The sequence below is a fragment of the Pseudophryne corroboree genome, chromosome 6 (assembly GCF_028390025.1).
Source record: "Pseudophryne corroboree isolate aPseCor3 chromosome 6, aPseCor3.hap2, whole genome shotgun sequence".
Lineage (NCBI taxonomy): Eukaryota > Metazoa > Chordata > Amphibia > Anura > Myobatrachidae > Pseudophryne > Pseudophryne corroboree.
The window spans coordinates 132,515,699-132,542,368 of NC_086449.1; the positions used below are offsets into that span (position 1 = coordinate 132,515,699).

Below are 26,670 nucleotides of genomic sequence, written 5' to 3' on the forward strand. Positions count from 1 at the left end.
GTCTTAATCAATCTTGCGGTCAGCCATCTCTTTTAAGGCAGTTGAACCAGGGACAGGTAAAACCACCTTTTTAGACAACCTAGATACAGAAGCGTCTACTACAGGTGGGTTTTCCCACTTCTTTCTATCATCTTCAGGGAATGGGAAAGCAATGAGAATTCTTTTAGGGATCTGAATTTTTCTCTGGGTTTTCCCAGGATTTTTCAAATAAAGAGTTTAACTCCTTAGAAGCGGGGAAGGTAAGCGAGGATTTATTTTCTGTAAAATAAGATTCCTCTACTTGTTCAGGTACCCTCTCAGAAATATGTAAAACATCCCTAATGGCTTCAATCATTAGCTGCACCCCTTTAGCAAGGGATGCATCACCCCCTGCATATCCCCATCACCATCCCATGTATCAGAGTCGGTATCAGTGTCAACTTGCATTATCTGGGCAAGTGTTCATTTTTTGGGGGTATGTAGGTGGGGTATTTGAGGAAGTAGTGGGAGCTGAATACTTCAAACCCTCTACAGATTCTCTCAAAAACTGCGTCTCTTTCTCATTATGCGACATCCTTGATGAAATCTGGGATATCACTCGCCTTAAAGAATCCATCCATGGGGATTCGGATTCAGAAGGCTGGGAAAGCCCATTGCAGTCCTGAGTGCATGGAATAGACTCCTCCGGAGAAGATACACACTCTGCAGCACATGACACAGAGCCCTTAGACATGGTAATGTGGATATATACACTTACACACATATACAGGAAATGTCAGACACATTTTCCCACAGAGTACCTTCGAAGAGTCACCGAGTATGAGGAGCCAGCCACACAGCGCCCTTGTGGGCAGTTATTTTGATAAAAGCCCGGCGCTAACTAACTAACCTTAATAGGTTATACTGGTCTGAGGTCTTTGATGCTAACAGCAGGATTAGCCCTTGTTAGCTGTATTTACCGGTCTTAGGGTGATTGCGCTGGCCCTGTACGCCCCTCAGCAGCGTCTACATATGCATGTTGCTGAGCCTTCGTGGAGCGCAGCCTGTCAGAGCTGCGCTCCCACCCTTGTGCTAACCGGGCCTCCGGCGCTGTACTCACCACTCTTCTTTCTTCTGGCTTTGTTAGGGGGTGGCGGCCGTGCTGCGGGAGTGCGCGGCGCCTCGTCGGCTTGCGATCAGCACCCTCAGGAGCTCAGTGTCCCGTCAGCGGAGATAGACAACCATTAACTTCAAGAGTTGGTTCCTACCCCCCTAAGTCCCACAAAGCAGAGAGGCTGTTGCCAGCAGCCTTCCTGTACCTAACAACGCTTAGAAAAAAAAAAAAAAACTAGAAAAACTCCTAGGAGCTCCCCTAGCTGTGACCAGCTTCTCCGGGCACATTTTCTAAACCGAGTCTCGTGGGAGGGGCATAGAGGGAGGGGCCAGCCCACACTATTAAACTCTTAAAGTGCCAGTGGCTCCCAAAGGACCAGTCTATACCCCATGGTACTAAATGGACCCCAGCATCCTCTAGGACGTAAGAGAAAAACTATTGGACACTTGGAATTTTTTGTCTGGATGTTTCCAGGCCTATTTGAATAAGTTATCTAATTCTGTAGAATCAGGGAAAGTGACATTAGGCTTGTTTAGTCCAAAGAAAAACGACTGCTGTGATGCAGCGTCCTCTAGATGGAGCTTTAACACATCCCTTATAGCTAAAATAAGGGGTTCAATACCCCGATCCGCATCTGGATCCCCATCAACGGGATCCGGGTCATCCCCATCATCCTGGACATCGTCATCTGTATCAGATAATATAGCAGGCAAACCACGCTTCTGTGGCCCTGCATGAGAGAGGGGGGGGCTGTGCATCTGCCCTAGCAGCTAAATCTGCAACAGCTTGTTGCAGTAGCTGAGTTTTCTGCACATTAGCAGTAAGCTGGGATGACATATCTGACATCATAGTCTTAAGAGACCCTAACCAGTGGGGCTCTGGACCCTCTTCCCCAGCTCATTCATGGATTTGTGAAGATTGACTGCATTGTTCAAAGGAAACAGTCATTATATAAGGGAGAGAATCTAGTGTGACATACACTGCACAGCTTGTGTTTACTCATGTTTCACATTAAGCACAATAACATACACACAGACAGTTATAATGCAAGCCTGCTCTTACTGTATGCGAGAGGACACCAGCACACCCTGAGCTGCACAGCCCCAGTGTGGCTGTCAGCTCTCTATAATACAGTAAACACTAACAATTATTCTCCTAAATAGGCTCAGGATAGTGTACACAAGCGGCTCTCCCCCTTTGCTACACCCTGTTCCAGATATCCAGCGTGTCTGTAGGATCAGGAAGCGCTGTGTGTGCTGTCTGTGGCTGCAGTAAGCAGAGCAGGGCGCCAAACGCCTCAGGTCCCGCTTTGAGTAGCTCCGAAAGTCTCCTTTTAAGCCTAGAAACATCACACAAGTGGTAGTTAAGCCCTGTTGTGCCAGTTCTACACGGGGGATCTTAGCGGGAACCCCCCCCATGAGGGTCCCATACGCCGCACCCGTGGTCAGCTGCCCCTGGTTTGTACTCACCACCGATGTCACCTTCAGGCAGCGTTAGGGGCGGTGCGGCATGCTGACAGCCAAGGCGCAGTGCCCCGCTGAACAACAACCCCTCAGGACGGTGGTCATGCAGTGGGGAAACGGCTCTGCACCTCAAAAGGCCAGTGACCCCCCCACTCCCATGGTGCAGGTATGCTGTTGCCCAGATAAAATGAAAGATTTAAAAGAAATTGAAGAGAACTCTCTGGAGCTGCAGTGTGTGCATCCTTTCCTGAGGGCACTGTTTTCTAAACTGCCTGTAGGAGGGGGCATAGAGGGTTGGAGCACACCCAGTGGAAGAAATTTAAAGTGCACTGGCTCCTTTGTACCCAGTCTATACCCCATCGTACTATTCTCCCCCAATATCCCTTATCGATGCTAGAGAAATAGGTGTTTAAATATTATAAACATAAATCACTATGGTAGTTTAGAAAGTGCCATGTGACTACCATGGCAACCAAGGGTCACAAGGCACATGAAGTAATGAGCACAGGGTCTTTAGAATAACTCCCTATGCTGTTTTCAGGGTGACCCCTCTTCAATAGGACTCAATGAGCTTAATAGTTAGAATGAACATGATACAGTACAGAAAAAAAAGTACAGAAAAACTTTTCATAAAATACAGAGAACATAGAGATAGTAAATAAAGGGACGTTAGGGAAATGCTTGAGTAAACAAGAAAGTTTTGAGTCTGTTTTTGAAGGCTCTACAAATCTACAACAAAATCAGCGATTGGTGGTACAAAAATAAGAATTTACTCACCGGTAATTCTATTTCTCGTAGTTTGTAGTGGATGCTGGGACTCCGTAAGGACCATGGGGAATAGCGGCTCCGCAGGAGACTGGGCACAACTATAAAGAAAGCTTTAGACTACTGGTGTGCACTGGCTCCTCCCTCTATGACCCTCCTCCAGACTTCAGTTAGGATACTGTGCCCGGAAGAGCTGACACAATAAGGAAGGATTTTGAATCCCGGGTAAGACTCATACCAGCCACACCAATCACACCGTATAACTTGTGATACAATACCCAGTTAACAGTATGATAACAACTGAGCCTCTCAACAGATGGCTCAACAATAACCCTTTAGTTAAGCAATAACTATGTACAAGTATTGCAGACAATCCGCACTTGGGATGGGCGCCCAGCATCCACTACGGACTACGAGAAATAGAATTACCGGTGAGTAAATTCTTATTTTCTCTGACGTCCTAAGTGGATGCTGGGACTCCGTAAGGACCATGGGGATTATACCAAAGCTCCCAAACGGGCGGGAGAGTGCGGATGACTCTGCAGCACCGAATGGGCAAACTCTAGGACCTCCTCAGCCAGGGTGTCAAACTTGTAGAATTTAGCAAACGTGTTTGACCCCGACCAAGTAGCTGCTCGGCAAAGTTAAAGAGCCGAGACCCCTCGGGCAGCCGCCAAAGAAGAGCCCACCTTCCTCGTGGAATGGGCTTTCACTGATTTAGGATGCGGCAGTCCAGCCGCAGAATGTGCAAGCTGAATCGTACTACAGATCCAGCGAGCAATAGTCTGCTTTGAAGCAGGTGCACCCAACTTGTTGGGCGCATACAGGATAAAGAGCGAGTCAGTCTTTCTGACTCCAGCTGTCCTGGAAACATATATTTTCAGGGCCCTGACTACGTCCAACAACTTGGAAGCCTCCAAGTCTTTTGTAGTCGCAGGCACCACGATAGGTTGGTTCAGATGAAAAGCTGATACCACTTTAGGGAGAAACTGGGGACGAGTCCTCAATTCTGCCCTATCCATATGGAAAATCAGATTAGGGCTTTTACATGACAAAGCCGCCAATTCTGATACACGCCTGGCCGAAGCCAAGGCCAACAACATGACCACTTTCCACGTGAGATATTTCAAATCCACGGTTTTCAGTGGCTCAAACCAATGTGACTTTAGGAAATCCAACACCACGTTGAGATCCCAAGGTGCCACTGGAGGCACAAAAGGGGGCTGAATATGCAGCACTCCCTTAACAAAAGTCTGAACTTCAGGTAGTGAAGCCAGTTCTCTCTGGAAGAAAATCGATAGAGCCGAAATCTGGACCTTAATGGAACCCAATTTAAGGCCCATAGTCACCCCTGACTGTAGGAAGTGCAGGAAACGGCCCAGCTGAAATTCCTCCGTTGGGGCCTTCCTGGCCTCACACCAAGCAACATATTTTCGCCATATGCGGTGATAATGGTTTGCGGTTACTTCTTTCCTAGCTTTAATCAGCGTAGGAATGACTTCCTCCGGAATGCCCTTTTCCTTCAGGATCCGGTGTTCAACCGCCATGCCGTCAAACGCAGCCGCGGTAAGTCTTGGAACAGACAGGGCCCCTGCTGCAGCAGGTCTTGTATTAGCGGTAGAGGCCATGGGTCCTCTGAGATCATTTCTTGAAGTTCCGGGTACCAAGCTCTTCTTGGCCAATCCGGAACAATGAGTATAGTTCTTACTCCTCTTCTCCGTATTATCCTCAGTACCTTTGGTATGAGAGGAAGAGGAGGGAACACATAAACCGACCGGTACACCCACGGTGTCACTAGAGCGTCCACAGCTATCGCCTGCGGGTCTCTTGACCTGGCGCAATATCTTTCTAGCTTTTTGTTTAGGCGGGATGCCATCATGTCCACCTGTGGCCTTTCCCAACGGTTTACAATCATTTGAAAGACTTCTGGATGAAGTCCCCACTCTCCCGGGTGGAGGTCGTGCCTGCTGAGGAAGTCTGCTTCCCAGTTGTCCACTCCCGGAATGAACACTGCTGACAGTGCTAACACGTGATTTTCCGCCCATCTGAGAATCCTTGTGGCTTCTGCCATTGCCGTCCTGCTTCTCGTGCCGCCCTGTCGGTTTACATGGGCGACCGCCGTGATGTTGTCTGACTGGATCAGTACCGGCTGGTTCTGAAGCAGGGGTTTTGCCTGACTTAGGGCATTGTAAATGGCCCTTAGTTCCAGAATATTTATGTGCAGGGAAGTCTCCTGACTTGACCATAGTCCTTGGAAGTGTATTCCCTGTGTGACTGCCCCCCAACCTCGAAGGCTGGCATCCGTGGTCACCAGGACCCAGTCCTGTATGCCGAATCTGCGGCCCTCTTGAAGATGAGCACTCTGCAGCCACCACAGCAGAGACAACCTTGTCCTTGGAGACAGGGTTATCAGCCGATGCATCTGAAGATGCGATCCGGACCACTTGTCCAACAGGTCCCACTGAAAGGTTCTTGCATGAAACCTGCCGAATGGAATCGCTTCGTAGGAAGCTACCATCTTTCCCAGGATCCGCGTGCAGTGATGCACCGACACCTGTTTTGGTTTTAGGAGGCCTCTGACTAGAGATGACAGCTCCTTGGCCTTCTCCTCCGGGAGAAACACTTTTTTCTGTTCTGTGTCCTGAACCATCCCCAGGAACAGTAGACGTGTCGTAGGGACCAGCTGCGACTTTGGAATGTTTAGAATGCAGCCGTGCTGTTGTAGCACCTCCCGAGATAGTGCTACCCCGACCAACAACTGCTCTCTGGACCTCGCCTTTATCAGGAGATCGTCCAAGTACGGGATAATTAAAACTCCCTTCTTTCGAAGGAGTATTATCATTTCGGCCATTACCTTGGTAAAGACCCTCGGAGCCGTGGATAGACCGAACGGCAACGTCTGGAATTAATAATGACAATCCTGTACCACAAATCTGAGGTACTCCTGGTGAGGATGGTAAATGGGGACATGCAGGTAAGCATCCTTGATGTCCAGTGATACCATGTAATCCCCCTCGTCCAGGCTTGCAATAACCGCCCTGAGCGATTCCATCTTGAACTTGAATTTTTTTATATATGTGTTCAAGGATTTCAAATTTAAAATGGGTCTCACCGAACCGTCCGGTTTCGGTACCACAAACATTGTGGAATAGTAACCCCGTCCTTGTTGAAGTAGGGGTACCTTCACTATCACCTGTTGTGAATACAGCTTGTGAATTGCCTGTAACACTGCCTCCCTGCCTGAGGGAGTGGTTGGCAAGGCAGATTTGAGGAAACGGCGGGGGGGAGACGTCTCGAATTCCAGCTTGTACCCCTGAGATACTATCTGAAAAATCCAGGGATCCACCCGTGAGCGAGCCCACTGATTGATTAAATATTTGAGACGGGCCCCCACCGTACCTGGCTCCGCCTGTGGAGCCCCAGCGTCATGCTGTGGACTTAGAGGAAGCGGGGGAGGACTTTTGCTCCTGGGAACTGGCTGTATGCTGCAGCTTTTTTCCCCTACCTCTGCCTCTGGGCAGAAAGGACGCGCCTTTAACCCGCTTGCCCCTATTGGGCCGAAAGGACTGTACCTGATAATACGGTGCTTTCTTTGGCTGTGAGGGAACATGGGGTAAAAATGTAGACTTCCCAGCTGTTGCTGTGGAAACGAGGTCCGAGAGACCATCCCCGAACAACTCCTCACCCTTATAAGGCAGAACTTCCATGTGCCTTTTGGAATCTGCATCTCCTGTCCACTGCCGAGTCCATAACCCTCTCCTGGCAGAAATGGACATTGCACTAATTTTGGATGCCAGCCGGCAAATATCCCTCTGTGCATCCCTCATGTATAAAAGTGCGTCTTTTATATGCTCTACGGTTAGCAATATAGTGTCCCTGTCTAGCACATCCATGCTGAAGCAATAGCTGGTCTCAGTATAACACCTGTGTGTGTATATATAGATTTCAGGATAGTCTCCTGCTTTCTATCAGCAGATTCCTTCAGGGCGGCCGTATCCGGAGACGGTAGTGCCACCTTCTTTGACAAGCGTGTGAGCGCTTTATCCACTCTAAGGGATGTTTCCCAACGTGCCCTATCCTCTGGCGGGAAAGGGTACGCCATTAGTAACCTCTTAGAAATTACCAGCTTCTTATCAGGGGAAGCCCACGCTTCTTCACACACTTCATTTAACTCCTCAGATGGAGGAAAAGCTACTGGTAGTTTTTTCCTCCAAACATAATACCCTTTTTTGTGGTACCGGGGGTAACATCAGAAATGTGCAACACATTTTTCATTGCCTCAATCATGTAACGTGTGGCCCTACTGGAAGTTACATTAGTCTCATCGTCGTCGACACTGGAGTCAGTATCCGTGTCGACATCTGTGTCTGCCATCTGAGGTAGCGGGCGTTTTAGAGCCCCTGATGGCTTTTGAGAAGCCTGGGCAGGCACAGGCTGAGAAGCCGGCTGTCCCACATTTGGTATGTCGTCAAACCTTTTATGCAAGGAGTCGACACTGTCGCGTAATTCCTTCCACAGCACCATCCACTCAGGTGTCGACCCCGCAGGGGGTGACATCACATTTACAGGCATCTGCTCCGCCTCCACATAAGCCTCCTCATCAAACAGGTCGACACAGCCGTACCGACACACCGCAAACACACAGGGAATGCTCTGACAGAGGATAGGACCCCACAAAGCCCTTTGGGGAGACAGAGAGAGAGTATGCCAGCACACACCAGAGCGCTATATAATACAGGGATCCCACTATAAATGAGTGTTTTCCCTTATAGCTGCTTTATATATATATATATATATATATATCCTGCGCCTAAATTTAGTGCCCCCCCTCTCTTTTTTACCCTTCTGTAGCTTGTAGACTGCAGGGTAGAGCCAGGGAGCTTCCTTCCAGCGGAGCTGTGAGGGAAAAATGGCGCCAGTGTGCTGAGGGAGTTGGCCCCGCCGCTTTTTCGGCGGACTTCTCCCGCGTTTTTGAAACTCTGGCAGGGGTATTAATTTACACCTATATAGCCTCTGGGACTATATATGGTGTATATTTGCCAGCCAAGGTGTGTAATATTGCCCTCAGGGCGCCGCCCCAGCGCCCTGCACCCATCAGTGACCGGAGTGTGAGGTGTACATGAGGAGCAATGGCGCACAGCTGCAGTGCTGTGCGCTACCTTGGTGAAGACCGAAGTCTTCTGCCGCCGATTTTCCGGACCTCTTCATGCTTCTGGCTCTGTAAGGGGGACGGCGGCGCGGCTCCGGGAACGAACATCAAGGTCGGGTCCTGCTGTCGATCCCTCTGGAGCTAATGGTGTCCAGTAGCCTAAGAAGCCCAAACTACCACCTGTTAGGTAGGTTCGCTTCTTCTCCCCTTAGTCCCTCGCTGCAGTGAGTCTGTTGCCAGCAGATCTCACTGTAAAATAAAAAACCTAAATTACTTTCTTTCTAGGAGCTCAGGAGAGCCCCTAGTGTGCATCCAGCTCAGCCGGGCACAAGATTCTAACTGAAGTCTGGAGGAGGGTCATAGTGGGAGGAGCCAGTGCATACCAGTAGTCTAAAGCTTTCTTTATAGTTGTGCCCAGTCTCCTGCGGAGCCGCTATTCCCCATGGTCCTTACGGAGTCCCAGCATCCACTTAGGACGTCAGAGAAATAAAAGTTCCCTGCATCCAAATTCTATCCATGATCACTATCTGTGACTTATGAATGGAATAACATTGGGACTCATGTAACATTACTTAGATTTATTATGAGGATGTTGCAGTGATCCACTGCACATTGAAGCCTCAGTATACTGTATCATCACTTGTGCAGTCTTCTCCTATACACTACCAACAGTATCACACTGGTGATTTCAATACTACTAACCCATTTAATAAAAAATTTAAACAATAAACCCACTACCAGGAACAAGTCCTCTTCCAAATATACGAAGCTCTACCAGGATATGGACAAGTTCACAAATATAAAGAAATGTTTTAGTCTTTAAAGGGCACATCACCATATTTGTATTAAAGAGCAACATCATATTGTATAAGTAGTTTCTGATTATGTTGCTATTTAGGTATTTATTGTTGTTTTTACTGTTGCATCCATTTGCACAATCTCAGTAGCTGTAGACTTTAACGTCCCGGTAGCTTAAATAAGGAATGATCAAAGACGATAAAAACAAGAAGAAAAGAAAAGAAAAGAAAAGAAAAGAAAAGAAAAGAAAGAAAGAAAGAAAGATATATATATATATATATAAAGACAAGCATTACTAATATTGTCAGAATGTACTTCCTACCTATAGAACATAACTAATGGGGATAAGACAGTTCCTCACCATTATCGGAGGATTCTTGTAATGAAAAGAATATGCTGCTCTCTTCTATATCGCCATACTGTAGAGATAAAAAAAATGGAAAGGCAAATTGTTAGAGGCAGATTAGCTAAGACATAACACCACTGAATGTTGTCACGTTTTAGCCGCTGTGGTACCAGCATCCAGCTCATGCTACAATGAATAGAATTGCTCACTTCTGTTCTATTCTATATAGTAAAATTCCAAGGGGTCTATTTACTAAGCCTTGGAGAGAGATAAGGTACTAACCAACCAGCTCCTGTCATTTTTCAAACAAACCCTGCAATATGGCAGTTTGGAAATGGCTGGTTGGTACTTTTTCTCTCTCCAAGGCTTTAGCTGGGTACACACTGGAGCGACGGGGATTCGTTCGGATGTCGGAAGGAATGCCGGTCAACACAGATTGTTCATACACACTGGAGCAAATTTAATGAAGGAAGGAACAATCATATTCCATCCTTTATTATTATACAACCATGCGCAGCACATTAAACCTGACAATGTTACTAGGGACCACGGGCACACATACATCAGGCATACAGACTGCCCGATATACGCCAAACTAAGCTTGGGTAACAGCCTGGGAGCTGCAGGCGTTGCGGGAATTCCGGGGAGTCTGCCAGTATTTTTAAAGCCCCAATCATTTGCAAGGCAAAACCAACCTGGTTTTTGCTTGTAAATGATTTCCGCTCTAAAAATACGGGCAGACCTGCTGGAATTCCCGGACAGTCTGCAGCTCGCAGGCTGTTACATAAAACCCTGCATCAGAAACAGACTTGTATAAGCGTAAAGATGGACTTTGGGCTGTTTCACACGCATCGGTTTTTGCCGGGCGGGAATAAGCCGGATGGCTTTTTCCCGAGTCGGTATTGTAATTAATAATCAAAGTGGTAGGGTCCTTTCACACGGCACGGCCCCGGCTCCCGGGTTGCAGCTGGAAATATCCACTGAAAAGTGCCGTTCTTGTAGGCAGTGAACCGCGTGTGTGAAGGGGAGCTTTCACACACACAACGTTTTTTTCTTCAAGCCACTCCTGCTGCTGCGCATGTGCACAGCATTAAACACGGCTCAAAGCCGTTGTGTGTGAAAGACACTGCCGGATGGAAAAAAGCCGGACAAAGTTTGTTCTGCTTTTTGCCATCCAGCCAAAACCACCGCGTGTGAAACGGCCCTTTAGCTGGGTACTCACCCTGAAATCTCTCCGGGGGGTCTTTTTCAGTACAGGACGAAGGTGTGGGTTGGCTGATCTCTGGGGATGGTCCTGGTACAGAATGCTGTCAGACTGAGGAGGACTCAGGAGATTGGCAAACATCACTTTCTTCTTCTGGCATCTCGTAGACCTCGGTATGGCGGGGACTTCGGCAGTCTGCCCCTCTGCTGCGACACCAAACACAGAAACCATACTGAGTTGTAATTACAGATTCCATGAAAATGAGCTATGCAAAAGACATGCTATGGGTCTATGACGCCTATGGTTCTTAATAGCAACTGTGTCCATGGTGAGATGTGGAGCCTGATTGCAAGTCGCATGCAGCAGTGTCTATTGGCGGTCACACGTCTGCGACCTTATGCAAATGCCGCTACACACTTAAAAAATGTGCAAGGGAAAAGAGACGCTCACTGCAATACTGATTGGTGCATCCTTATACGCCAGGATCAGTCTCACCATCGAAATCTGCACTGGTCCTACCTATAGCAGGTGCAGCATCTCCGTCTGGCATCTTATGCCTGCGGCTGTACGTCTGGGAATGCAGCGGCTTGCTCTGACAGATGCTGCGACTCTCCCATAACACATCCACCGAACGGACCATTGCTGAGGGCACTAACAGCCACCGGCCATCACTTTGCTGCCACATTCTAATAGCGTCTGACCCAATCGCAACCGCAGCTTTGTGCATTCACTCTGTAACGCAGGCGCTGTTGGGGCAAAGAATCGCTCAGCTTCCTGAACATCAGCATTACAATAAACTGAGAATCAGGCCCACAAAGAGTAAGGAAGGCCAAGAAACAGCTAAATTATCATTTATATGCCATTAACATGGCCAGTACGGATGGTGTAATGGTTAGCATTACTGCTTCACAGCACTGAGGTCATGGATTCGATTCCCACCATGGCCCTAACTGTGCAGAGTTGGTATATTCTCCCCGTACTTGTGTGGGTTTCCTCCGGGTACTCCGGTTTCCTCCCACAATTCAAAAATATACTGGTAGGTCAATTGCCTCCCAACAAAAATTACCCTAGTGTGTGCGTGTGCATGTGGTAGGGAATATAGACAGTAAGCTCCACTGGGGCAGGGACTGAGGTAAATGGCCAAAAATATGCTCTGTAAAGTGCTGAGGAATGTGTGTGCGCTATATAAATAACTGGTAATAAATAACTCATAACTGACATATAACACTTGCTCATAACTGACATATAACACTTTGTCATTTCAAAAAAATCTTTGTTACTTTCTACCAGTCAAGTGAAACCATATAACATGAGGGAAGACCATAGCAACTATAGACCTTTGCATTACACATCAATAACAGGAAAGGGATGGCATAGGTTGGTAAGCACAACTATTTTTCTCGCAAAAGAATCAGGAGTAGAAAACCCCGCACTAGACCCCTTCTTGGTTTGTAGCAGTCATGTGCTATCTGCTGCAAATATCCAAGGAGGATGGATGATTAATGACCAACTACGTCACATAATATTTTAGGGTCCGTATACGGAAACCTATACGTTCAAAAGGGGGTTGGTGGTGGTCCCCAGAGTCAGATGAATAATCTTGTGAAAAATAAGATTTTACTTACCGATAAATCTATTTCTCGTAGTCCGTAGTGGATGCTGGGACTCCGTAAGGACCATGGGGATATAGCGGCTCCGCAGGAGACAGGGCACAAAATAAAAGCTTAAGGATCAGGTGGTGTGCACTGGCTCCTCCCCCTATGACCCTCCTCCAAGCCTCAGTTAGGATACTGTGCCCGGACGAGCGTACATAATAAGGAAGGATATTGAATCCCGGGTAAGACTCATACCAGCCACACCAATCACACCGTACAACTTGTGATCTGAACCCAGTTAACAGTATGATAAACGCAAAGGAGCCTCTGAAAAGATGGCTCACAACAATAATAACCCGAATTTTTGTAACAATAACTATATACAAGTATTGCAGACAATCCGCACTAGGGATGGGCGCCCAGCATCCACTACGGACTACGAGAAATAGATTTATCGTTAAGTAAAATCTTATTTTCTCTGACGTCCTAGTGGATGCTGGGACTCCGTAAGGACCATGGGGATTATACCAAAGCTCCCAAACGGGCGGGAGAGTGCGGATGACTCTGCAGCACCCAATGAGAGAACTCCAGGTCCTCCTCAGCCAGGGTATCAAATTTGTAGAATTTAGCAAACGTGTTTGCCCCTGACCAAGTAGCTGCTCGGCAAAGTTGTAAAGCCGAGACCCCTCGGGCAGCCGCCCAAGATGAGCCCACCTTCCTTGTGGAATGGGCTTTTACTGATTTTGGCTGTGGCAATCCTGCCACAGAATGTGCAAGCTGAATTGTACTACAAATCCAACGAGCAATCGTCTGCTTAGAAGCAGGAGCACCCAGCTTGTTGGGTGCATACAGGATAAACAGCGAGTCAGATTTTCTGACTCCAGCCGTATTGGAAACATATATTTTCAAGGCCCTGACAACGTCAAGCAACTTAGAGTCCTCTAAGTCCCTGGTAGCCGCAGGTACCACAATAGGTTGGCTCATGTGAAATGCAGAAACCACCTTAGGTAGAAATTGAGGACGAGTCCTCAATTCCGCCCTGTCAGAATGAAATATCAAGTAAGGGCTTTTATATGATAAAGCCGCCAATTCTGACACACGCCTGGCTGAAGCCAAGGCTAACAGCATCGACACCTTCCATGTGAGATATTTTAAGTCCACAGTGGAAAGTGGTTCAAACCAATGTGACTTTAGAAAACTCAACACCACATTGAGATCCCAAGGTGCCACTGGAGGCACAAAAGGAGGCTGTATGTGCAGCACCCCTTTTACAAATGTCTGAACTTCAGGTACTGAAGCCAGTTCTTTCTGGAAGAAAATCGACAGGGCCGAAATTTGAACCTTAATGGACCCTAATTTTAGGCCCATAGACAGTCCTGTTTGCAGGAAATGAAGGAAACGACCCAGTTGAAATTCCTCTGTAGGGGCCTTCTTGGCCTCACACCACGCAACATATTTACGCCAAATGCGGTGATAATGTTTTGCGGTTACGTCCTTCCTGGCTTTGACCAGAGTAGGGATGACTTCTTCTGGAATGCCTTTTTCCCTCAGGATCCGGCGTTCAACCGCCATGCCGTCAAACGCAGCCGCGGTAAGTCTTGGAACAGACAAGGCCCCTGCAGTAGCAGGTCCTTTCTTAGAGGTAGAGGCCACGGTTCGTCCGTGAGCATCTCTTGAAGTTCCGGGTACCAAGTCCGTCTTGGCCAATCCGGAACCACGAGTATAGTTCTTACTCCTCTCCTTCTTATGATTCTCAGTACTTTTGGTATGAGAGGCAGAGGAGGGAACACATACACTGACTGGTACACCCACGGCGTTACCAGAGCGTCCACTGCTATTGCCTGAGGGTCCCTTGACCTGGCGCAATATCTGTCCAGTTTTTTGTTTAGACGTGACGCCATCATGTCCACCTTTGGTTTTTCCCAACGGTTTACAATCAGGTGGAAGACTTCTGGGTGAAGTCCCCACTCTCCCGGGTGAAGGTCGTGTCTGCTGAGGAAGTCTGCTTCCCAGTTGTCCACTCCCGGAATGAATACTGCTGACAGTGCTATCACATGATTTTCCGCCCAGCGAAGAATCCTTGCAGCTTCTGCCATTGCCCTCCTGCTTCTCGTGCCGCCCTGTCTGTTTACGTGGGCGACTGACGTGATGTTGTCCGATTGGATCAACACCGCCTGACCCTGAAGCAGAGGTTTTGCTTGACTTAGGGCATTGTAAATGGCCCTTAGTTCCAGAATGTTTATATGAAGAGACGTTTCCAAGCTTGACCACAGGCCCTGGAAATTCCTTCCCTGTGTGACTGCTCCCCAGCCTCTCAGGCTGGCATCCGTGGTTACCAGGATCCAATCCTGAATGCCAAATCTGCGGCCCTCTAGTAGATGAGCACTCTGCAGCCACCACAGGAGAGACACCCTTGTCCTTGGCGACAGGGTTATCCGCTGATGCATCTGCAGATGCGATCCGGACCATTTGTCCAGTAGATCCCATTGCATGGAATCTTCCGAATGGAATCGCTTCGTAAGAAGCCACCATTTTCCCCAGGACCCTCGTGCACTGATGCACTGAGACCTGTCCTGGTTTTAGGAGGTTCCTGACTAGCTCGGATAACTCCCTGGCCTTCTCCTCCGGGAGAAACACCTTCTTCTGGACTGTGTCCAGAATCATTCCTAGGAACAGTAGACGTGTCGTTGGAATCAGCTGCGATTTTGGAATATTTAGAATCCACCCGTGCTGACGTAACACTACCTGAGATAGTGCTACTCCGACTTCTAACTGTTCCCTGGATCTTGCCCTTATCAGGAGATCGTCCAAGTAAGGGATAATTGAAATGCCTTTTCTTCGTAGAAGAATCATCATTTCGGCCATTACCTTGGTAAAGACCCGAGGTGCCGTGGACAATCCAAACGGCAGCGTCTGAAACTGATAATGACAGTTTTGTACTACAAACCTGAGGTACCCTTGGTGAGAAGGGTATATCGGGACGTGGAGATAAGCATCTTTGATGTCCAGAGACACCATATAGTCCCCTTCTTCCAGGTTCGCTATCACTGCTCTGAGTGACTCCATCTTGAATTTGAACCTTTTTATGTAAGTGTTCAAGGATTTCAGATTTAAAATTGGTCTCACCGAGCCGTCCGGCTTCGGTACCACAAACAGCGTGGAATAATACCCCTTTCCTTGTTGCAGGAGGGGTACCTTGATTATCACCTGCTGGGAATACAGCTTGTGAATGGCTTCTAGAACTGCCTCCCTGTCGGAGGGAGACTTTGGTAAAGCAGACTTCAGGAAACGATGAGGGGGAAACGCCTCGAATTCCAGTTTGTACCCCTGCGATACTACCTGTAGAATCCAGGGATCCACTTGCGAGTGAGCCCACTGCGCGTTGAAATTTTTGAGACGGGCCCCCACCATATCTGAGTCTGCTTGTAAAGCCCCAGCGTCATGCTGAAGACTTGGCAGAAGCAGGGGAGGGCTTCTGCTCTTGGGAAGCGGCTGCATGGTGCAGTCTTTTTCCTCTTCCTCTGCCCCGGGGCAGAAAGGAGTGGCCTTTTGCTCGCTTGTACTTATGGGAACGAAAGGACTGAGATTGAAAAGACGGTGTCTTTTTCTGCTGATGTGGAGTGACCTGGGGTAAAAAGGTGGATTTTCCAGCCGTTGCCGTGGCCACCAGGTCCGATAGACCAGCCCCAAATAACTCCTCCCCTTTATACGGCAATACTTCCATGTGCCGTTTGGAATCCGCATCCCCTGACCACTGTCGCGTCCACAACGCTCTTCTGGCAGAGATGGACATAGCACTTACTCTTGATGCCAGGGTGCAAATATCCCTCTGTGCATCACGCATATATAATAATGCATCCTTTAAATGTTCTATAGTTAACAAAATATTGTCCCTATCCAGGGTATCAATATTCTCAGTCAGGGAATCCGACCATGCGACTCCAGCACTGCACATCCAGGCTGAGGCGATTGCTGGTCGCAGTATAACACCAGTATGTGTGTATATACTTTTTAGGATATTTTCCAGCCTTCTATCAGCTGGTTCTTTGAGGGTAGCCGTATCAGGAGACGGTAACGCTACTTGTTTAGATAAACGTGTGAGCGCCTTATCTACCCTAGGGGGTGTTTCCCAACGCGCCCTAACCTCTGGCGGGAAAGGATATAATGCTAATAATTTTTTAGAAATTAGCTGTTTTTTATCGGGAGAAACCCACGCTTTTTCACACACCTCATTTATTTCCTCTGACTCAGGAAAAAATATTGGTAGTTTTTTCTCACCCCACATAATACCCTTCTTTGTGGTACTTGTAGTGTCAGAAAGGTTCAATGCCTCTTTCATTGCCGTGATCATGTAACGTGTGGCCCTACTGGACATTACGTTTGTCTCGTCACCGTCGACACTAGACTCAGTATCTGTGTCAGGGTCTGTGTCGACCCACTGAGGTAACGGGCGTTTTAGCGCCCCTGACGGTGTCTGAGACGCCTGGACAGGCACTAACTGATTTGCCGGCTGTCTCATGTCGTCAACAGTTTTTTGCAAATTGCTGACATTATCACTTAATTGTTTAAATACAATCATCCAGTCAGGTGTCGACTCCCTAGGGGGTGACATCACCAACGCAGGCAACTGCTCCGCCTCCACATAATTTTCCTCCTCATACATGTCGACACACGCGTACCGACACACAGCACACACACACCGGGAATGCTCTGATAGAGGACAGGACCCCACTTAGCCCTTTGGAGAGACAGAGGGAGAGTCTGCCAGCACACACCCAGCGCTATATATATATACAGGGATAACCTTATATAAGTGTTATTCCCTTATAGCTGCTGTTAATTATTGTTATTTGCTGCCAACAATGCCCCCCCTTCTCTTTTTTACCCTGATTCTGAAGCAGGACTGCAGGGGAGAGTCAGGGAGCCGTCCTTCCAGCGGAGCTGTGAGGGAAAATGGCGCTTGTGTGCTGAGGAGATAGGCTCCGCCCCTTCACGACGTCCTTATCTCCCGCTTTTTTGTGTAAAATGGCAGGGGATTAAAATACATCCATATAGCCCAGGAGCTATATGTGATGTATTCTGTTTTGCCACCTAAGGTATTCTGTTATATTGCGTCTCAGGGCGCTCCCCCCCCAGCGCCCTGCACCCTCAGTGACCGGAGTGTGAAGTGTGCTGAGAGCAATGGCGCACAGCTGCGGTGCTGTGCGCTACCTTAGTCTGAAGACAGGATGTCTTCTGCCGCCGATTTCACCGGACCTCTTCGTCTCTTCTGGCTCTGTAAGGGGGACGGCGGCGCGGCTCCGGTGACCCATCCAGGCTGAACCTGTGATCGTCCCTCTGGAGCTAGTGTCCAGTAGCCTAAGAAACCCGATCCACTCTGCACTCAGGTGAGTCCGTTTCTTCTCCCCTTAGTCCCACGATGCAGTGAGCCTGTTGCCAGCAGGACTCACTGAAAATAAAAAAACCTAACTAAACTTTTATTCTAAGCAGCTCAGGAGAGCCACCTAGATTGCACCCTTCTCGGCCGGGCACAAAAATCTAACTGAGGCTTGGAGGAGGGTCATAGGGGGAGGAGCCAGTGCACACCACCTGATCCTTAAGCTTTTATTTTGTGCCCTGTCTCCTGCGGAGCCGCTATATCCCCATGGTCCTTACGGAGTCCCAGCATCCACTAGGACGTCAGAGAAATATAGAGCATAGGTTCTCAAACTCGGTCCTCAGGACCCCACACAGTGCATGTTTTGCAGGTAACCCAGCAGGTGCACAGGTGTATTAATTACTCACTGACACATTTTAAAAGGTCTGCATGTGGAACTAATTATTTCACTTGTGATTCTGTGAGGAGACCTGCAAAACATGCACTGTGTGGAGTCCTGAGGACCGAGTTTGAGAACCTGTGATATAGAGGAAATAAGGCTTTTTTGGGGTCACTCTTAAAAAATGTTGTAAAACACTTTTCCAGAACTCATGTATACAGAAATTAAGACCATTAATATTTATTAGGTATACATTAAAAACAGGAATTCAATTGGAGTCCATTATGTGGCAAAGTTTTAATAAACTTATATTTATTATGATTATTATCCTCCTTTATTTATATGGCGCCACAATGGATCCGCAGCGCCCATTACACAGTACATAGTCAAATGTCCAAAACGAAAACAGCACTTACAGTTCAAGACAATATAGGACAGGTATGGAAAACCAGGGTTTAGGTGCCATCAAAGGGATTATGGAGTTTAAAATAGTGTAAGTTATAAAAGGAAAGGCACATGAGGAAAGAAGGCCCTGCTCTTGTGAGCTTACAATCTAAAAGGTGAAATACAAACAAGCATCTGTGACAACACAGCACATCAAACCTTAAGTGGATGGGCTACAGAGGCAGAACACCACACCTGGTTCCACAGCTGCCAGGTAAACACAGGAAACTGTGGCCATAGTGGGTACAGGCTCTCCAAAGCTACACAGCTGAAGATCAAAAAAACAATGCCTGGATTGACGATTCTCTGGTCAGTGGTACAGACCGCTGGTGGTACAATGCTGGGGGAAAGGTTTTCATGGTATACTGTACATTACGCCCTTCTGTCATGTTATTGTACAGTGTTCATTGCATCCAGGAAGCATACTTGTTTTTCTGCAATTTAGACACAAATTTATATTCAGGTTTGAAAGATATTTCACAATTATTGGAATTCTGTGTGAACTCCGTAGAGCAGGCATTCCCAACCACGGTCCTCAAGGCACACCAACAGTGCAGGTTTTAGTGATATCCAGGCTGCAGCACAGGTGACTTAATTAGTAGCTGAGCTATTTTGATTTAACCATCTGTGCTGCAGCCTGGATATCACTAAAACCTGTACTGTTGGTGTGCCTTGAGGACCGTGGTTGGGAATGCCTGCCGTAGAGCCACATTCAGCCTGCATACCCTGAAAGTAGTCTCTTGTTCATAGGGTTCCAGTAGTTTACCAACGGTCAATCAGTGCCATGTGAATTTACTGTGGTGACCCAGTGTACAGTTCTTGCAGCTACCAGATCTGTGCCCTCCAACATCACAGTCACATACCTGTGTGGCTAGTGACCGGTGTGTAGCTGTGGTGGCTGGTGTGTGGTCCCAGCTGCAATGACTGGTGTGGTCAGAGCTGGTGTGTGGTCAGTGCTGCTGTATTGCGGTGGCTCTGTAGCGCTGTGGTCTGTGCTGCTGTATTGCTGCGGCTAGTGCTCTGTAGCGCTGTGGTCAGTGCTGCTGTATTGCTGTTGCTCTGTAGCGCTTAGTCAGTGCTGCTTTATTGCTCTTGCTAATGCTCTGTAGCACTGTGGTCAGTGCTGCTGTATTGCTGTGGCTGGTGCTCTGTAGCACTGTGGTCAGTGCTGCTGTGGCTGGTGCTCTGTAACGCTGTGGCTGATATCTAATATGTGCAACCAATCGAGGTTCAAAAACGTGGGGAGTTGGAAGACAGCATTGGGCTGGTTAAAAATCCCAAGGGTGGGGGAAAGTGAGTGCAGCTGAAGGGTATAACTATCCCTTCCACTGTACAATGGGGGTCATTCTGACTCGATCGCTCGCTGCAGTTCTTCGCAGCGCAGCGATCAGGTCAGAAATGCACATGCGCCAGCGCCGCAATGCGCCGGTGCATGGCCGACAGCTGTCGTTGCTAAGCGATCACCTCTACCTGATTGACAGGCAGAGGTGGTCGCTGGGCAAGAAGGGGCGGCACAGTGGAGTTTGGCCGCCGTTTTGTGGTCGCGGTTCAGCCAATGCAGGCGTGGCTGGACCGTACGGGGGTTGGGCTGCAGCGGCTGTGTGACATCACACGCAGCCGCTGCGAGCCGGGCTGCGACGAGTAGCTCCCGGCCAGCAGGCAAAAGCTGCGCTGGCCAGGAGCTACTCCTGAAGTACAAAAGCATCGCCGCTGTACGATGCTTTGTACTTCAGCGACGGGGCAGTGACTGACATGCGGGGCAAGTACTGCAGTGTGTTTGCAGGTAAAAGCAAAAGCATACCTTGCGCACAGCGCTAAATTAGTCTTTTGCTGGTGGCAGCGAATGTGTTTGTGTAACCCTGTGTGTCTAAAGTGACCCCCACGTCACAGGCGGCGCTTCTCAGATTGGCGTATCTGGTGAAGCGACAGACAGTTCCGTGACATTGTGTTGCACATAATTCGGCACATATTAGACCCTCAATTGGTTGTAGTGTTTTATTTGTTACATTTCAAATGCACAAACGAAAAAGAATAGGATTTCAATACCTGCCGGTAAATCCTTTTCTCGTAGTCCATAAGGTATATTGAGGGAAAGTAGTATGATGGGTATAGACGGGGTCCAAAGGAGCCAGTGCACTTTACATTTTTTCAACTGGGTGTGCTGGCTCCTCCCATCTATGCCCCCTCCCACAGGCAGTTATAGGTAAAAAGGTGCCCGAAGGACATACATGAGAGGAGGAACATGATAACAAAAGGTGGTGATACCAGCACACCACTAACATAAAACAACCAGCAACGGCTGGTAACAACGAGTGTAGTATGGCTGACCGCCGGTCAGCTTACCGACGCCGGGATCCCGGCAGCATACCGACGCCGGGATCGGCGAGTGCAGCAAGCCCCTTGCGTGCTCGGTGGCGACCTGCGGTCGCCACGGGTTCTATTCCCACTCTATGGGTGTCGTGGACACCCACGAGTGGAAATAGTCCCTGTTGGTCGGCATGCCGACCATCGGGAAAGTGAGCCGTCGGGCTCGTGGAGGAGGTCATGTGACTGTCGGTCAGCTCCTTCATAGTTTAAAACATCACACAAGTGCTAGTCAAGCCCTTTTGTGCCAGTTCTACACGGGAGATCTTAGCGGGATCCCCCCAGGAGTGGTCAGCCGCACTTTGAACCGGGGGACCCCCTAGCGGGGCCCCTGTTTTTTACTCACCACCGACGTCACCTTTAGGCAGCGTTAGGGGTGTGCGGCGTGCTGCGGCTGTGACAGCCAAGGCGCAGTGCCCCGCTGAACAACAACCCCTCAGGGCGGTGGTCCAGCAGCGGTGAAGCGGCTCTGCACCTCGTAAGGCTGGTGACCGTCCAGCCCCCTAACTCCCAATGTGCAGGTACGCTGTTGCCCAGACAGTATACCGAAAATAGTAAAAGTTTAAAAGAAATTGAAGAAAAAACTCTGGAACTGCAGAGATGTGCATCCTATCCTGAGGGCACTTTTTTCTAAACTGCCTGTGGGAGGGGGCATAGAGGGGAGGAGCCAGCAAACCCAGTTGAATTTAAAGTGCACTGGCTCTTTTGGACACCATCTATACCCATCGTACTAGTTCCCCCAATGGGGGTCATTCTGACCCGATCGCACGCTGCAGTTTATCGCAGCGGTGCATTCAGGTCAGAATTGCGCATGTGCGGCACATGCCAGACGGCCGAAGGCCGTTGCTGCTGTGCGATCGCCTCTGCCCGATTGACAGGCAGAGGCGGTCGCTGAGCAGGGGGGGGAAGACCCGAAACAACGGCATTTGGCCTCCGTTTCGTGGGCGCGGTCCGTCCTTCCGGACCGTGCGTCGCAGCGGCTGCGTGACATCACACGCAGCCGCTGCGGGCCGGGGAGCGACGAGTAGCTCCTGGCCAGCACACTAAAGTAGCGCGGCGATGCTTTTGCACTTCTGCGGGGGAAGGGGGCCTGCACTGACATGCGGCGCGTCCCCTCGCATGTCTATGGACATGATCGTAGCCCTGCAAAATTTTGCAGGGCTACGATCAACTCGGAATGACCCCCAATATCCCTTATGGATACCAGAGGAAAAAAACAAAAACAAATCCTGGACCCAATAGTAAATAAGAATTTACTCACCGGTAATTCTATTTCTCGTAGTCCGTAGTGGATGCTGGGGACTCCGTAAGGACCATGGGGAATAGACGGCTCCGCAGGAGACTGGGCACATCTAAAGAAAGATTTAGGACTATCTGGTGTGCACTGGCTCCTCCCCCTATGACCCTCCTCCAAGCCTCAGTTAGGAACTGTGCCCGGAAGAGCTGACACAATAAGGAAGGATTTTTGAATCCCGGGTAAGACTCATACCAGCCACACCAATTACACCATATAACACGTGATAGGAACCCCGGTTAACAGTATGATAACAAATGGAGCCTCCGAAGAGATGGCTCACAACAAAACCCGATTTTTGTAACAATAACTATGTACAGGTATTGCAGACAATCCGCACTTGGGATGGGCGCCCAGCATCCACTACGGACTATGAGAAATAGAATTACCGGTGAGTAAATTCTTATTTTCTCTGACGTCCTAGTGGATGTTGGGGACTCCGTAAGGACCATGGGGATTATACCAAAGCTCCCAAACGGGCGGGAGAGTGCGGATGACTCTGCAGCACCGAATGAGAGAATTCCAGGTCCTCCTCAGCCAGGGTATCAAATTTGTAGAATTTTGCAAACGTGTTTGCCCCTGACCAAGTAGCTGCTCGGCAAAGTTGTAAAGCCGAGACCCCTCGGGCAGCCGCCCAAGATGAGCCCACCTTCCGTGTGGAATGGGCTTTTACAGATTTAGGCTGCGGTAAGCCTACCGCATAATGCGCCAGCTGAATAGTGCTACAAATCCAGCGCGCAATAGACTGCTTAGAAGCAGGAGCACCCAGCTTGGTGGGTGCATACAGGATAGACAGCGAGTCAGTCTTTCTGACTCCAGCCGTCCTGGAAATATAAATTTTTAGGGCCCTGACTACGTCCAGCAACTTGGAATCCTCCAAGTCCCTAGTAGCCGCAGGCACCACAATAGGTTGGTTCAAGTGAAAAGCCGAGACCACCTTAGGGAGAAACTGAGGACGAGTCCTCAATTCTGCCCTATCCATATGGAAAATCAGATAAGGGCTTTTACAAGACAAAGCCGCCAATTCTGAAACCCGCCTGGCCGACGCCAAGGCCAACAGCATGACCACTTTCCACGTGAGATATTTTAATTCCACAGTCTTAAGTGGTTCGAACCAATGTGATTTCAGGAATGCCAAAACCACATTGAGATCCCAAGGTGCCACTGGGGGCACAAAAGGAGGCTGAATATGCAGTACTCCTTTGACTAAAGTCTGAACTTCGGCCAGTGAAGCCAGTTCTTTTTTTTTTTGGAAGAAAATCGACAGAGCCGAAATCTGGACCTTTATGGACCCCAATTTGAGGCCCAACGTCACCCCTGCTTGCAGGAAGTGCAGGAATCGACCCAGTTGAAATTCCTCCGTCGGGGCCTTCATGGCCTCACACCAAGCAACATATTTTCGCCAAATGCGGTGATAATGTCTTGCGGTGACATCCTTCCTGGCTTTGATCAGGGTAGGGATGACTTCCTCCGGAATACCCTTTTCCTTCAGGATCCGGTGTTCAACCGCCATGCCGTCAAACGCAGCCGCGGTAAGTCTTGGAACAGACAGGGTCCCTGCTGCAGCAGGTCTTGTCTGAGCGGCAGAGGCCAAGGGTCCTCTGTAAGCATCTCTTGAAGTTCCGGGTACCAAGCTCTTCTTGGCCAATCCGGAACCACGAGTATGGTTTTCACTCCTCGCCGCCTTATTATTCTCAGTACCTTGGGTATGAGAGGTAGAGGAGGAAACACATAAACCGACTGGTACACCCATGGTGTCACTAGAGCGTCCACCGCTATCGCCTGAGGGTCTCTTGACCGGGCGCAATATCTTTTCAACTTCTTGTTGAGGTGGTTTTTCCCACCGGTTGACCAGCATTTGGAAGACTTCTGGATGAAGTCCCCATTCTCCCGGGTGGAGGTCGTGCCTGCTGAGGAAGTCTGCTTCCCAGTTGTCCACTCCCGGAATGAACACTGCCGTCAGTGCTAACACATGATTCTCTGCCCATCTGAGAATCCTTGTGGCTTCTGCCATCGCCATCCTGCTTCTCGTGCCGCCCTGTCTGTTTACATGGGCGACCGCCGTGATGTTGTCTGACTGGATCAGTACCGGCTGGTGTTGAAGCAGGGGTCTTGCCTGGCTTAGGGCATTGTAAATGGCCCTTAGCTCCAGGATATTTATGTGAAGAGAAATCTCCTGATTTGACCACAGTCCTTGGAAATTTCTTCCCTTTGTGACTGCCCCCCCAGCCCCGAAGGCTGGCATCCGTGGTCACCAGGACCCAGTCCTGTATTCCGAATCTGCGGCACTCTAGTAGATGAGCCCTCTGCAGCCACCACAGCAGCGACACCCTGGTTCTGGCCGATAGGGTTATCCGCTGTTGCATCTGGAGATGGGACCCGGACCATTTGTCCAACAGGTCCCACTGGAACGTCCTTGCGTGGAACCTTCCGAATGGAATTGCTTCGTACGAAGCTACCATTTTTCCCAGGACTTGTGTGCATTGATGTACCGACACTTTTCCTGGTTTTAGGATGTCTCTGACCAGAGATGACAATTCCTCGGCTTTTTCCAGTGGAAGAAACACTCTTTACTGGTCTGTGTCCAGAATCATTCCCAGGAACAGAAGACGTGTCGTCGGGACCAGCTGTGACTTTGGAATGTTTAGAATCCAGCCGTGCTGTTGTAGCACTTCCTGAGAAAGTGCCACCCCCACTATCAACTGTTCTTTGGACCTCGCCTTTATCAGGAGATCGTCCAAGTACGGGATAATTAAAACTCCCTTCTTGCGAAGGAGTATCATCATTTCGGCCATTACCTTGGTAAAGACCCTCGGTGCCGTGGATAACCCAAACGGCAGCGTCTGGAACTGATAGTGACAGTCCTGTACCACAAATCTGAGGTACACCTGGTGCGGAGGGTAAATAGGGACATGCAGGTACGCATCCTTGATGTCCAGGGATACCATGTAATCCCCCTCCTCCAGGCTCGCAATAACCGCCCTGAGCGATTCCATCTTGAACCTTTTGATATAAGTGTTCAAGGCTTTTAAATTTAAGATGGGTCTCACCGAACCGTCCGGTTTCGGTACCACAAACATTGTGGAGTAGTAACCCTGTCCTTGCTGAAGGAGGGGTACCTTGACGATCACTTTCTGTGAATACAGTTTTTGAATAGCCACCAACACTGCCTCCCTGGCAGAGGGAGTTGCCGGCAAGGCAGATTTTAGGAAACGGCGGCGGGGAGACGTCTCGAATTCCAGCCTGTACCCCTGAGATACTACTTGAAGGACCCAGGGATCCACTTGTGAGAGAGCCCACTGTGTGCTGAAAAACCTGAGACGTGCCCCCACCGTTCCCGATTCCGCCTGAGCAGCCCCAGCGTCATGCTGTGGACTTACCGGACGCAGGGGAGGACTTCTGCTCCTGGGAACTAGCTGTGTGCTGCAGCTTTTTCCCCCTTCCTCTGCCCCTCGGCAGAAAGGATGAGCCTCTAGCCCGCTTATTTTTCTGGGGCCGAAAGGACTGTACCTGATAATACGGTGCTTTCTTTTGCTGTGGGGTAGCCTGTGGCAAAAAAGTCGATTTCCCAGCAGTAGCTGTGGAAACGAGGTCTGAAAGACCTTCCCCAAAAAGTTCCACCCCTTTATAGGGTAAAACTTCCATGTGCCGCTTGGAGTCGGCATCACCTGACCATTGCCTAGTCCATAACCCCCATCTGGCGGCAATGGACATAGCGCTTATTTTTGATGCCAGCCGGCAAATATCCCTCTGTGCATCACGCATGTATAAGACCGCGTCTTTTATATGGTCAATCGTTAGCAAAATATTGTCCCTATCCATGGTATCAATGTTTTCCGACAAGGAGTCTGACCACGCAGCAGCAGCACTGCACATCCAAGCTGATGCAATAGCGGGTCTCAATATAATGCCAGTGTGTGTGTATATAGCTTTTAGGGTACTTTCCAGCTTTCTATCAGCAGGTTCTTTTAGGGCGGCCGTATCCGGAGACGGTAGTGCCACCTTCTTTGATAAGCGTGTCAGCGCTTTATCTATCCTAGGGGGTGTTTCCCAGCGTGACCTATCCTCTGGCGGGAAAGGGTACGCAGCCATTAACCGTTTAGAAATGATCAATTTCTTATCTGGGGAAGTCCACGCTTCCTCACACACCTCATTTAATTCGTCAGATGCAGGAAAAACTACTGGTAGTTTTTTCTCACCAAACATAATACCCTTTTTTGTGGTACCTGGGGTATCATCAGAAATGTGTAATACATTTTTCATAGCCTCAATCATATAACGGGTGGATCTATTGGAGAGTACACTCGTCTCATCATCGTCGACACTGGAGTCGGTATCCGTGTCGACATCTGTATCTGTCATCTGAGGTAGCGGGCGTTTTATAGCCCCTGATGACATTTGAGACGCTTGGACAGGCACA

The 26,670-nt window shown here is 49.0% G+C and overlaps 1 protein-coding gene across 9 annotated transcripts in view; it reads right to left on the minus strand.

Moving 5' to 3' along the window:
- Nucleotides 1-26,670, minus strand: part of CDCA2 (cell division cycle associated 2) — a 231,577-nt gene that overhangs the window by 59,408 nt on the left and 145,499 nt on the right. For 8 of the 9 annotated variants that reach the window (XM_063931858.1, XM_063931857.1, XM_063931859.1 and 5 more), the window contains 2 exons: nucleotides 10,816-11,003; nucleotides 9,609-9,666 (listed from right to left, as the gene is read on the minus strand). In XM_063931858.1, coding sequence (XP_063787928.1) covers nucleotides 9,609-9,666; nucleotides 10,816-11,003 — 246 coding nt within the window. The remainder of the gene's footprint in view (nucleotides 1-9,608; nucleotides 9,667-10,815; nucleotides 11,004-26,670) is intronic. The other variant, XM_063931854.1, reaches the window with a different exon arrangement.